Genomic DNA, 13,533 nt, shown 5'->3' with positions numbered 1-13,533 from the left:
TGATCCCTGCAGATTGCTTCACTTGGAAGATTGTTTGGTGGCCCCAAATAATGCTGAGGGTGGATGAGTGGGTGCGTGGAGCATCTCCTGTGGTCACAGGGGTAGGTCCCAAGGGGACGATTGGTGGGGAGGGAGAAGTGGACAAGGGAGTCACGGAGAGAGCAGTTCCTGTGGAAGGTGGAGAGAAATGGCGGAGGAGAATGTGTTGGATGCGGAGGCTTGTGGGGTGGTAAGTGAGGACAAGGGGATCCCTGTCCTTGTTGTGCGTGGAGGTGGAGGGGGCCAGAGCAGATGTGCGGGTAATGGAGAATATGAAGGTGAAGGCTGAATTGGTGGTTGTAGAGGGAAAACCATGTAGTTTGAAGGACATCTCTGATGATTTGGCATGGAAGACCTTGTACTGGGAGTACATGTGACAGAGATGGTAGAATTGAGAGAAGTCTCCTTTTAATGAGCCAATATTAATTCTCACCACTTATCATATCCAAATAACATCTTTTGTTGGTCTGGACTCCTCCCCCTACCAGTCTTCAGTCTTTATTCTGATGACACCTTTCTGTTCTTTGCTTATTCCTTGAAGAAGGACTCAGGCCTGAAATGCAAGTAGTATAATTTTACCTCCTCTGGTTGTTGCTGTGAAATAAGCTGAGTTCCTCCAGGATTTTGCAGACTGCAGACTTGTGTGTTTCATGTTGCCAGGGAAATAAAACACTCATTTGTTGACTACATGCCTGCCCCTTGCCTGTCCGGAGGCCTGAGCACTGAGACAGCTGTATCACTGCTGTTCTGTTTCCTGGTGCCTGCTCCTTGTTTGTCTGGAAACATCAACAGAGAGGTGAGATTGGTGCTCCTCTGCTGTCTCTTTTGTCTGACTACAGGATAGTGAAGAGCTTCCGCCAATGTTGCTTTGCTTTTTTGGGCCCATATTGAACTGGGTTTGGCCGCTTGTTTTTATTCTGAATGTACATTGATGCACCGCACTGTAACTAATTGAGGTGTCCCTGGTGCAAGTTCAATTGTTTTTGAACTTTTGAACTTCAAATAACCTTAAAGGGTTAAATTCAATGTGGTCATGTCATGTTACCCCTACTGAACCTCACTGGACATTTCTGGAGTGCTCCATATTGATTTGCATGGAGAATAGACAAACAAACAGGTATACATCTACAAAAATATATTAGATTAGTTTCAATCCACTGGAAGCATAATGATAAACAGAGAAGTAAGGTGATTGACAATAGAATTACAAGTTGCATTAAAAGTACAGAATTTTGTTCTGACCTGCAGTTTGCTGTCATACCTTGTGTGTATATGGATCTACTTGTAACTTTTAAAAGCGAAGTCAGTTGAAGGAGCAATGTTGGCAGGACCACCAGAGACTAATTAACTTGCTGTTTGATTTATTGGATCAAAGTTGCTAGAAATTCAAAAGCAAAAAACCTCCCAGAAATTATGGAAGCACAATTTGAATGGGATTTGTGGGTAGAGAAACGGGTAATGTTTCAGGTCAAAGATTTTTAGTACAATAAATTGAGAAAACAAGTATATTTTAATTTGCAGAGACAGAGATAATGGGGAGAAGATGGAAATGTTTGTGTGTTAGGGTACAGACTAAAGATGCCAGGCAACAATTACTTGAAATACTAAATTAAGCTTGAAGACAACAAATTGAAACAAAGCAACAAAAAAGAATAGTTCTCTGAAATTGACAAATTTAGTATCAAAAATAGTTAGAGTTAGACAGATTTCAGATGTATTGTCAGAGTATATACATGACATCACATACAACCCTGAGATTCTTTTTTCTGTGGGCCAGGCCAAATTACCACTTACTGGTAGTGCAAAAAAAAACTACACTGCGTATACATATAAACAAAAAGAACGAGGAATGAGATGGAGTCTGGAGAATGAAAGTGATGGGAAACTCATCTGAATGGAAGTGCTTTGAAAAGCTGTTCATTTACTGATTCTAAGTGTGACTATATGTATGGAATGCAGAATGATAAAAAGTTCTCTATTAATTTCAGGTTACCTGATTGGCAAACCAGTCTTGGCTGCCCTTGCAAATGACAAGACCTTGCGAAGAGCTCCCTTAAGAATATGGCGGCCAGGTGATATATTTTCTTTTATTGTTTTGAAATAACAAGCTTTTTTACCCTTCTCTCTTCTGGGTGCAGTGTTGAAACATGTATAAGAACATTTTTTAAAAATCAATAACTCCTACAAAAGTCGTTTCTCATTGAATTGTTCAAATGGTGCAATTTTCTCCTGGGCTGTGGAGTAAATGCCCTGAGATATTGACAGTGCTAATTGCAGAATGGTTGCAGGGGCCTCTACTCATGTTGAAGATACCAACAATCCAGCTATTCCCTCTTCCCATTAGCCTACATATTGTTTCAGAGGCTTATTGTGACAGATTATGTTGTATTTTGTATTGTATATAGATATGTTTACCCCCTCCATAAATCTTCGTCCGCGAAGCCAAGCCAAAGAAAGAAAGAAAAGATATGTTTTAAAGGAGATAAATTGTGGCAGGTTTTTAGTGTAGGTCACATACAAACACTTCAAAACAGATCGAATTTAAAAGTCTGGACCTCTGCTCAACCCAGCCAGGCCCAGCTCCAAGTGTCTTTCCAAAAACTTTGTAGAGTGCCCAAGGGACCTCACTAATGGATTGTTGTTTTGAAAAGCAACAGATGAAAGAACTTGGAGGATTAGGTTTAGAGGTGCAGGCTGTCTGAGTGCAGTTTGCTGTTCTAAGAGGGTCATGTCGTTTTGCAAGCAGAGAGAGAAAAAACAGGCTTTTCTCTTTGAGCGAGAGAGAGAGATTTCAGTTCTGCAGTGCTAGAGTTCAGCAGCAGCAGCTGGGACTGGACAGGACAAGCTGGCAAGCTTGTGGAAAAACCCCATTTTGAAGACGGGCTGTGAGTTCTTAGTTCAGACTGGTTAAAGCCCTTGTGGTCCATACAAGAGGAGAGGACTGTTTCACTTGAAATAAAGGAAATAAAAAGGACTCTGTGGTGACCTGAAAAAAAGAGGTTATCATCTGAAAAACCCTGATGGGGCAAGTTTCTTTGGCAAGACATGGACGTGGCTGATTAGAAGGAATCAGTTTGTGTCCAGGAACAACAAATCTCTCTCTGAAAACCAACAAGAACCTTCCTGAGCAGTAACTATATACCTTTCAAGCACTAAAGCTTGGTGAACTTTATAAATATTAAATTCTGTGCACAGTATAAGAATTGCCCACAACCAGTGAACTTGGAGGAATGAGGTGAGATTGGACTGTGAATTAAAGAACTTTTCTGAACTTAACACACACATTACACACACGTGCGCTTAGAATTAGAAGGGTGTTGTTAGGTTAAGTAAGTTAATAGTAATAAGCTAAAGTTTGATCCTGTTTTCATGTTTAAAGACAATTAAAAGCAACTTTTGTTTAAATAACCATTTATCTTGGTAAATATCTGTTGCTGTTGGGTTTTGGGGTCCTCTGGGCTCTTAACATTATCAAGCTCCTTTTGAATGCTGTAATTGCATCTTCCATTACTCCACATGGGAGCACCTGTATGACCCTAACACTGGCTGCTTAAAAATTATTTTCCTGTGGCGGCCCGCAACTGCGGAGATCGGGCTGGTACAATGTGCGGTAATAAACAACGGCATAACTCGCTGATGCAACCTTTGGTATAGCGAACTGGCGCGGTTGGAAGCTGGGTCAGTAGAAGACCAGCAGCCCTAAAATGGCATTGGCTAGGCTGCCCAGCTAACAGAGCAACACCAGACTGGGGAAGAAGGGTATTCACATGCAAGAATGTTCCTGCAGGCTGGAATCCCATTTTTTGTTATTCATGCGAGTTATGTCATTCATTCAACCAAACTCCATGAACTCCAACTATATAAAAGGAGCATTTCCAGCCTCAATAAAGTCAGAGCTTAACCTCCCACACTGCAAGTATGTGTTTCTTCGTAGCATACGGCTACACTCCTTACCATTTTGTATTTTTGCCAGTGCCCTGGATCTTGATGCTCTCCACCATTTGGAACTGCTTATCGTCGTTGATCAAATTCATAATGATGTTGCTTGGACTGGAGGGCTTGAGTGATGAGGAGTGATTGAATAGGCTGTGACTTTTTTCCCTGAAGTGAAGGAGGCTGAAGGACTGACCCCATTGCAGTAAAATGCTGAGAGTATCGACTTTGATTGGAGTGAGAAGTGGGTGATGCAAACTATACACTTTTGGATGGAAAAAATGACAGTAATGCTTTTTGTTTTAATTCTTGTAAAACAGTTTTAATTCATTTTGTTTTGCAGTTGGAACTGGGATGTGTTCATCAGCTGAAACAACGTTATTATTGTTTGGAGAAGCCGCGATTTCAGGCTGCCAGCTACGTTTCCGCAGAGAGGATTTTAAAAATTGTACTGCTCTTGGGTGTGTAAAGCAAGTGTTTTATTCTCTAAATCATAAGATCATTGGGTTTATTATGTAAAATATCCCTTAGTGCGTTAATAACAGGCTCCCTGTACTTCACTCTTGTTTTTTTTCTAAAAAAAGCCCACAAACTGTATTTGTGTCCAAGTGATAAAGGCAGTTCTCACGGTGAGAATGGATCAGTCAAGATGGGCTAAATAGTGCCACAATCTGGGGCAGCCTGATTCCTATATCTAATTAATCTTGGCAACACATTCATTTTGATGCTGTTAACCCTACCCAATAAATGTTATGGAAGGAAGCAGTAGTAGAAATAAACCATCCCCAGGAACTCCTGTAGTTCTTTGGTTGTGCTCAGCTTAGGGAAGTTCTGGATGGCCTCCACCTTGTCGGGTAGTGGCATGGCACCCTCTGGGGTGATTCAATGCTCCAGGAAGTCTATTTGCAGGCTGAACTGGCACTTGGCCGGGTTCACTGTGAGCCTGAACTGCTGCAGTCTGTCAAGCAGGTGGGTGAGGTGTGTCCTCTGGGTGCTGGCATCAGGGCTGGCAATGAGGATGTCATCTAGATAAAATAAAATGAAGTCGACCATGCCCATTAGCCACTGGAATGTCTGGGCCACGTTTTTGCATCCGAAAGTCATTCTTAAGAATTCAAAGAGGCTGAAAGGTGTGATGACGGCTGTCTTCTGGACGTTACTCGGTGTACCGGGATTTGGTGGTACCCCTTCACGAGCTCCACCTTGAAGAATACCCTGCAGTCCTGAGGCTTCATGGTGAGATCCTGGACGTGTGAGATGGTATACATGTCTGGGACTGTTGTCTCGTTTAGACGTCGATAGTCGCCGCACGGCCGCCAACCGCCAGAGCTCTTCTGCACCACGTGGCGTGGGGAGGCCCATGGGCTGTTGGAATGGCAGACGATCTCCAACTCCTCCATGGCAGTGGATCTTGTCTTGTGGGAGGTGGTGGGCTTGGGGGAGGGGGCGGCAGTCTCTATGTGGTGCTTCACGCCATGTGGCGGGTTGGAGTCATGGATGTTTGGTGCCAATAAAGCTGGGTATTTGGCCAGTAGGGAGGAGAACTCATCTTGGTCCAGGGCGTGGATTCCCAGTAGCAGGAAAGAGCATCTCCGTAGGGTGAGAGGGAAAGACTGGAAAGTTGTGACATTTACTAACTGGCATCTTGTCATGTCTACCAGCAGTTCATGAGCCCGGAGGAAATCCACTCCGAGAAGTGCCTGTCCCATGGCCACGATGGTGCACTCCCACTGAAAAACAGCTTCTGCAACGTGGATGGTGACTAGGCGGGTACCATAGCTGGGAATGGAGGACCTGTTTGCCGCTTGCAGGGGAAAGCCTTTGGTGCACCGCCAGGCATTCCTACCCCATCTGCAGTGGTAAAAACAGTCCCCACAGCCCTTCATGTTGCTGCTGCGCTGCAGCTACTGCTGGTGTTTCTGGTGGACTGGATGGGGTGGTGGCGCCATTGTATAGACTGGTTGTATTTGGAGGGAATTCTGCTGTGGCGTGCAGAGCAGCCTGTCTGCCTCCTTGGCTACAAGGTGCGGGGCACTGAAATCCATGTCCGAAACTGCTGAGGATAGTGTACTGGTAGTTTCGAGAGGAATAGGGCCTCGAACAGGAAACAGTCTGTGTGCCTGACTGCCAGGACCACCATCTTGTGCAATAGCTCGGAGGGGTTTCTGTCGCCCAGGCCCTCCATGTTGAGGATTCTAATGGCACGCTTGTGCCGGCTGAGAGCTGTAGGTTGTCGAGGAGGAAATGTTGGAACTGCTTCTACTTACACTCCATCGGTGGGTTTTCTATGAAGGAGCTTAATTTGGCAGCTGTGGCCTCATCCAGGGCGCTGACGACATTGCCAGAACTTGGTGTCCTCTGAAACGATTCCCCTGATGTGAACTGTGACTCAGCCAGCTGTAGCCAGTTCCTGGGCTGGCTTGCCCAGAATGGTGGGAGATGTATGCCCACCACGTTGGTCGCAGGCACTGCGACTGTGGCTGCATTTTCATGTGATCAATGCTGGTTCCAAAACGTTGGAACCGTTGTGGTCACCACTGTAGCGACTGCTGTGGCAGCGCTACCGAATAAAGAGACATCCACACAGCGTGAGGGTGAACCAATGAATTACTTTATTGGTTTGGATTCACCGCGTCTCCACGCTGGCCTACCCATTTCTGATGACGTACCTTCCAGGTTCTGGAAGTGACATCATCGCTACGTGGAAGTGGAGGGCTCCTTAGCTCACGCGTGGCGCTAAATGCGGGATTCTTATCTGCAGTGAAGGGGAGCCCGCGCCATCTTGGACCGGCCATGTTGTGTCAATTTGGCCCGTTTAATTGTGTGATCGCTCGGCTCGCTACAGTCTGCCCTTTTATTCTCAGTTGTGGTTTTCTCTTCACCTCTTATATTTTTTATTTTTGCTCGGCTCCGCTAGCCTCCTCCCCTTTCTCTCCCCCATCCCTCTGTCTTCTTTCCTTCAGCTCTCCACTCCCTTCCCTCTCCTTTCACAGAGCCATCCTCCCTCCCTCCCCCTGCTTGCTGGTGTGCCCTCCCTCCCTCATTCACCTATTACTTCCTGACTGTGGGACTGTGCTCCTCCCCACCTCCTCCTACCATTTTGTTCAGATGCCTCTCTACATTTTGCTCACACCCTGATGAAGGGCTCAAGCCCAAAACGTTGGTTATGTATCTTTATCTTTGCTATATAAAGTTCACTGCTTGACCTGCTGAGTTTCTCCAGCATTGTGTTTTTACTTCAATCATGGTGTCTACAGACTTTTGTGTTTTATTCAGTTTCTGATTATTGTTTAGTAAATAGAAATGCATCAAAGTATTGGTTAGTTTTAAATGTATATTCAAAATGTTATGTACCATACCTGAATAATGATCTATATATTTCAGAGGCTGATGTATTTTTTTGATTGTTTCTGACAGGACCTATCTGCAGTACTTTTTTTTGTTTGTTTTAATTCCTTTCTCGTATGAGCTCTTCCTACCCTTCACCTCCCTCTCCCCCACCACTGCCAAAGTCCCTAATGAATTAATCTAGTAAGTGTAAATGACAATTTAGATTTGCTGTAATGGTTATTTCAGTGTCATATTTGAATTGAAATGTTTTTACTCCAAGATGTAAAACCAAGTTGCTGCTATAACCTTTGAAGATGGGACATATCTGCCTTCTCTGAAGGGGTTCCTGTTAGCTATGAGTGGAATTTTCAGTGCATTTTGACTAGGTTTATGAAGTATCCAGAGCCATTTTGGGTTTTTATTTCTGGGAATTTGTTGTGGGAATGGTGGGGCACTGTGTATAAGGAGTTTCTATGGCTGCAGAGGCTGTAGAAGTGTTGGAAGCGAATCCATGGGCCCTCAGCAAGTCTGAAGAAACTCGCTTTCTCTCACTGTCAGTGGCGGCAGGTGATGCTAATGGCCAATGTTTGTCTGCCCATTGCAGATAGAAGGAAATTTTGTGTAATATTACATGTTCTGTACTGTTACATGATGATAAATGTAATCGTCTAAATTCAGACTTCTTTCCTGGCTAGTTTGGTGGTCCAGATCTGCAGACTCTTTTTCAGTATAAAGCCTGACTGGGCACCTGAACTTTTCAGAGTGCTGTTACTTCACAAGCACTTACAATGCTTTGATTCCAGTCCTTGTCTTTTAATACCCTTTTGCTTTTCAACAGGTCTACTATTTATGAAACCCTTCTGATGCTTGTGCCAGCAAATTATGTAGCAAGGAGGGGAAACTCAAACCTTACTGATCTGTCGGAATGGGTACCCCTATTTAAAGGCAAGCTTTTACTTTTCACTGAAATGAAGCATTTTTTACATACAAGATTGCTTTGTATAATTCTGTGATAAACTGGAATAAAAGCTTATTTGTTGGTTCTCCATGCCACTCAAGCACTTTATTGTTGCAGAGTGGTATTGAGACCAAGACTGGATCAGCTCTATTTGAATGGTGATTCAGTTTCATTGCCAGCTGGTATCCTGTGCTGCTTCCTGCACGTTGCAGTTTATAGTGTGTGATTCATCATCAGTGAATTTCTGTGAGCGCAGGGATTTTTAAGTGAGCAAAGGTGGCTGCCTGGTCTCCACACCAATGCCCCACAAAGTATAATGAAATTAATTGATAACAAATCTGCTTGGTCCTATTGTTATTGTTGGTAATTGGCTGGTCTTTCATTAGTACCATGTATTTTTTCAACATCCCTGCATTGATTTGTATTTTCATTTGATCCTCTTGCTGAATGATTCAAGTGTTCAATGCTGAACCCAGAGCCTAAATTTTCCTTTTCTGCCTGTTGAGCTTTGAGGACTCAGGTTTCATGATTCCTGCATCGTGAGCCAGCTCTGACAGTGTACTCAGAACTACATCTGAAAAAGATTTTCCAAAAGAGTGTTTTGCCAATCCACAAGATTGTACAGAATGTATCTGGGACTCCTTATGGCAGATTCCTACCCTTTTTGGGCATATTTACCCTGCCTGTCTGTAGTTGAGACAGGCAAGCTTTACAAATGGAGGTGGACAAGATGTTTAAAACTGACTGCTTTGATTCTTTATGATGATAGTTTCATTGGATGAGTCCAATTGGTCAACCAATAGTCTATGTTGCTTGAATTAAAACCATACAATGCAGAAATAGGCCACTTGGCTCAACTTGTCTATACTGATCAAGTTTCCCATCTCATCTAGTCCTGTTTTTCTCCCCCAACCTCCACACTTAGAACCATAAAACACTATAACACAGAAACAAACCCCTTCAGCCCTTCTAGTCTGTGCTGAACCATTTTTTTCCTAGTCCCACTGAACTGCACCCAGTCCATAGCCCTCCATACCTCTCCCTTCCATGTACCTGTCCAAATCTTTCTTAAATGTTAAAATTGAGCCTGCATTACCACCTTACCTGGCAGCTTGTTCCACATTCCCACCACTCTCTATGTGAAGAAGTTCCCCCTCATGTTCCCACTAAACATTTCCCCTTTCACTCTTCACCCATGTCCTCCAGTTTGTATCTCACCTACCTCAGTGGAAAAAAGCCTACTTGCATTTACTCTATCTTTATCCATCATAATTTTGTATATTTCTATCAAATCTCCCCTCATTCTTCTCTGCTCCAGGGAATAAAGTCCTAACTTGTTTAACTTTTCCCTGTAACTCATTACCTGAAGTCAGGCAACATCCTTGTAATTCTTCTCTGCATTCTTTCTATCTTATTGATATCCTTCCTGTGGTTAGGTGACCAAAATTGCACACAATAATCCAAATTTGGCCTCACTAATGTCTTATACAACTTTATCATAACATCCCAACTCCTATACTCAATACTTTGATTTATGAAGGCCAGTATGCCAAAAGCTCTCTTTACAACCCAATCCACCTGTGATGCCAGTTTCAGAGAATTATGTATCTGTATTCCCAGGACTCTCTGTTCTGCTGCACTCCTCAGTGTCCCCTCCATTCATGGTGTATGCCAGGGGTGTCAAACTCAAATTCACGGAGGGCCAAAACTTGGACTAAGTCGAGGGCCGAACTAAATATTTATTGAAAATTTTCAACAACATCTGCATGTTTTCTCTTCTTTCAACATATGTAATGTTAGACTTTTTCTTATTAAAATAAATGTTTAATAATAGTTTTGGATAAACTCTTTCCAGAAGCATTAACAAATGAGAAATAAAATATTCAATAAATAATATTTCTCTATAGAGGATTTGTCAAATGTTGCTAGTGTGCTGTCGAATAGTAAAATCTGAGGGCTATTGAGAATGTGGGAGAACAGCATGATTCCTGAAACAATCAAATGGGTGACTGATTGTGGGCATGAACTCTAGCAGGGTTATTTGCCATGCCCTTTTTCTATTGGTACAGATATCCTTTGATTGACACACTTTTCAAGTTTTATGCCTAATGAGCTTGTATCCAGGTGCAGGACCATTTTTAACCAGGAATATATTTATCACTGTGACATGAAACTATTGGAAGATCATTTTATCCTGAGATTAAAGTTCATAATACTTACTCAGGCCTGTGTGCAGGAGGGCGGGGTTTGCGGGCGATCGGGTTGGACAACGACAGTGCGGGGGCATCGGCTCTCGCTGCAGGGTGGCATCTCGGCGGATCAGCGGCCCCGTCACCGTGAGTCGCGGATCGGCCTGCGGCAGAGAGGGGGAATGGGCAACGGTCCTGGCGAGGTCAGGCCCGAGGCCTCCGGTTCCGGGCGCTGGGAAGCAGCCTTGGCTTCCCTTGACACCGGCCAGGCCCCAAAACCAGAGTCCACGGTGAGACCCTGCAACGTAAACAGAGGAGGTTGGGGCGATTAGCAGGCTGACGCCAATGCATTCTGGGATTTGTTGTATTACTGTGCATGCGCTATACTGGCACGGCGGCCAGCGGGCCACCTCTAATACATTTTTGAAATGATCTTGCGGGCCAAATATAATTATATCGCGGTCCAAATTTGGCCCGCGGGCCAGAGTTTGACATGTGTGGTGTATGCCCTTTCTTGGTTTGACTTCTGCCAGCTGAAAGGCAGGCAAAGAGTTGCCATTAGCATTGCCCGGTTCCCCTTAAAGTACAAGAGAAAGAGAAGCAAAGAGAGTCCCTTCAGAGTCACTGAGGGCCCTTGGATTATTTTGCCTTGTATACATGATTCTTTAAGGTTAAGTTCCTGGAATAGCTTGTTTTGTCAAGGCTAGAAGTGAGATTCTAGTATTGAAATTAGTCAAATATACCTAGATTAATTTATATAGATCTTTTTAAAAATACAGCTTCTTATAATGGTTCACTGGAAGATGAATTTAATGGATTTTGTGCTGAGATTCCTGCTGCCATGAATGTTCGGTTTCTCACAGCTGTTGTTGGTACAATTGAAGGGGTCCCACAACGAGAGATACTTGGAGCTGAAATTAGGTAAGAAGATGGAATTGCTATTGTATCGGCCAATCGACATTGTGCAAGTTTAGAACTTGAATGGTGTAGATCAGCCATTCTCAACCTTTTTTTGGTTATGACCCCTCAGAACTTTGCTCAAAGTTTATGGGCCCTCTTCCCTGTTAATCAGTCAAGTTCAGTTGTTTTATTCCAAAATCTCCAAATAACATTAAAAAAAAAATTCAGTCAATGGCCCCCCTTCCTCTCTGAAATGTGCTGTCATCCACAAGGGGACAGTATGGCCCCCTTTAAGAATGACTGCTGTAGAGGAACTATGATTTAATATGCTGCAAATATCAAGGATTTCCCAATTACAATTTAATATTTGTTTTGAAGAGATCACCAAGAGGATTAATGAGGGCAGAAATGTGGATGTTTCAGGTAATCTTGCGGATTGGTTTCAAAGTTGTCTTCATGGTTGGGGAGGGTTCTTAATCGGATTGCAGGCCTTTGAGCAGCGGGGTTTTGCAGGAATCAGTGCTGGTTCCACTTTTGTTTGTCATCTATGTTAACATTTTCATTGACAATATAGTTAACATGTTTAGTAAGTTTGTGGATGACACTAAGATTGGTGGTATAATGGACAGTGAAGAAAGCTATTTATGTTTATGACGTGATCTAGATAAAAAGTGGACTGCAAAAAGGCAGATGGAATTTAATGCAGACAAGTGTGAGATGTTGCACTTGGGAAGAACTAACCAAGGTAGATGATAAGGCACTGAGGAGTGCAGTAGAACAGAAGGATCTGGATGTGCAGAAACATAATTCCTTGGAAGAGGAATGACAGGTAGAAAGGGTCATAAAGAGAGCTTTTGGGATGTTGGCCTTCATAAATTAAAGTATTGAGGATGGGAATTGGGATGTTATGGTGAAGTTATACAATATATTGGTGAGACCAAATTTGGAGTATTGTGTGCAATTTTGGTCACCTAACTACAGGAAGGATATCAATAAGATTGAAAGTGTACAAAGAGGATTTACAAGGATGTTGCCAGGACTTGAGGAACTGAGTTATAGGGAAAGGTTAAACAGATTAGGACTTTAGTCTCTGGAGTGTGGAAGAATGAGGGTAGATTTGATAGAGGTATACAAAATTAAGAGGGGTACATAAAGGGTAAAGCCTTGGCCTTTTCTACTGAGGTTAACTGAGACAAGAACTGGAGGACATGGGTTAAGGGTGAAATGTTTAAAGAAATATTAGAGGGAACCTCTTCACCCAGAGAGTGATGAGAGTGTGGAATTTTAACTTTTTAAGAAGAATTTGGACAGGTATATAAATGGGAAAGATATGGAAGGCTTTGGTCCAGGTGCAGGTCAGTGGGACGAGGCAGAATAATAGTTCAGCACACACTAGATAGGTGGAAGGGTCTGTTTCTGTGCTGTTGTGTTCTATAGATCTAAGTGGGGAAATTGAAGATGACATTTAACTCAGTTAAGAGATAAAACACAAATGAAAAATGCACATCAGCTATGATTCAAATAATGGAACAGACTTAATGGGCAAAGTGGCCTTTTCTGCTCCTATGTCTTGTGGTCTTTGTAATGTGTTTTTCAGAGTCAAACCAAAGCAGAACTTGTATAGTGAATGGTAGGCCCCTGGAGAGTGATGTGGAACAAAGAGACCTGGGGGTTCAGAACTTGTATAGTGAATGGTAGGCCCCTGGAGAGTGATGTGGAACAAAGAGACCTGGGGGTTCAGGTGCACAATTCCCTATAAACTGGCAGCACAAGTAGGCAGGGCGGTGAAGATGTTTGACATACTTGCCTTCATTGCCAAATGTGGTCAACATGAGTACAAAAGTTGGAATGTTATGTTGGATTATGAAACCATGGGAGGTATAAATAAGTTGAATAGTCTATTATTTCCCAAGATAGGAGAATCCTAAATTAGAGGGCACAGGTTTTAAAGTGAGAGTGAAAAGATTTAAAAAGGGGTTTGAGGGGTAATTTGTTCTACTGAGGCTGGTGGGTATATGGAACAAGCTGCCGGAGGAAATGGTCGAGGTAGGTAGAATTGTAACATCTAAAATACACTGAGAGATTTACTTGGATAGGAAAGGTTCAGAGAGATGTGGGTTGAAGGCAGGCAAATAGGACGAACTTTTTAAACTAATTCGGGCAAAGTGCTTGTTTGTCTTGTAA

General features: G+C 43.1%; 1 protein-coding gene across 2 annotated transcripts in view; it reads left to right on the top strand.

The window, feature by feature from the left end:
* The window catches only part of tctn2 (tectonic family member 2), a 97,048-nt gene that overhangs the window by 73,514 nt on the left and 10,001 nt on the right, over positions 1 to 13,533 (top strand). For both annotated transcript variants that reach the window (XR_011356313.1, XM_069933483.1), the window contains exons 12-15: positions 2,028 to 2,111; positions 4,316 to 4,433; positions 8,141 to 8,247; positions 11,229 to 11,370. Coding sequence is in view for 1 of the 2 variants with exons in the window: in XM_069933483.1 (XP_069789584.1) it covers positions 2,028 to 2,111; positions 4,316 to 4,433; positions 8,141 to 8,247; positions 11,229 to 11,370 (451 nt within the window). In the remaining variant the exon portion in view is untranslated. The remainder of the gene's footprint in view (positions 1 to 2,027; positions 2,112 to 4,315; positions 4,434 to 8,140; positions 8,248 to 11,228; positions 11,371 to 13,533) is intronic.

This window comes from Narcine bancroftii, chromosome 4 (assembly GCF_036971445.1).
Source record: "Narcine bancroftii isolate sNarBan1 chromosome 4, sNarBan1.hap1, whole genome shotgun sequence".
NCBI classification, from domain to species: Eukaryota; Metazoa; Chordata; class Chondrichthyes; order Torpediniformes; family Narcinidae; genus Narcine; species Narcine bancroftii.
This window is presented reverse-complemented; position numbering and strand designations above follow the sequence as displayed.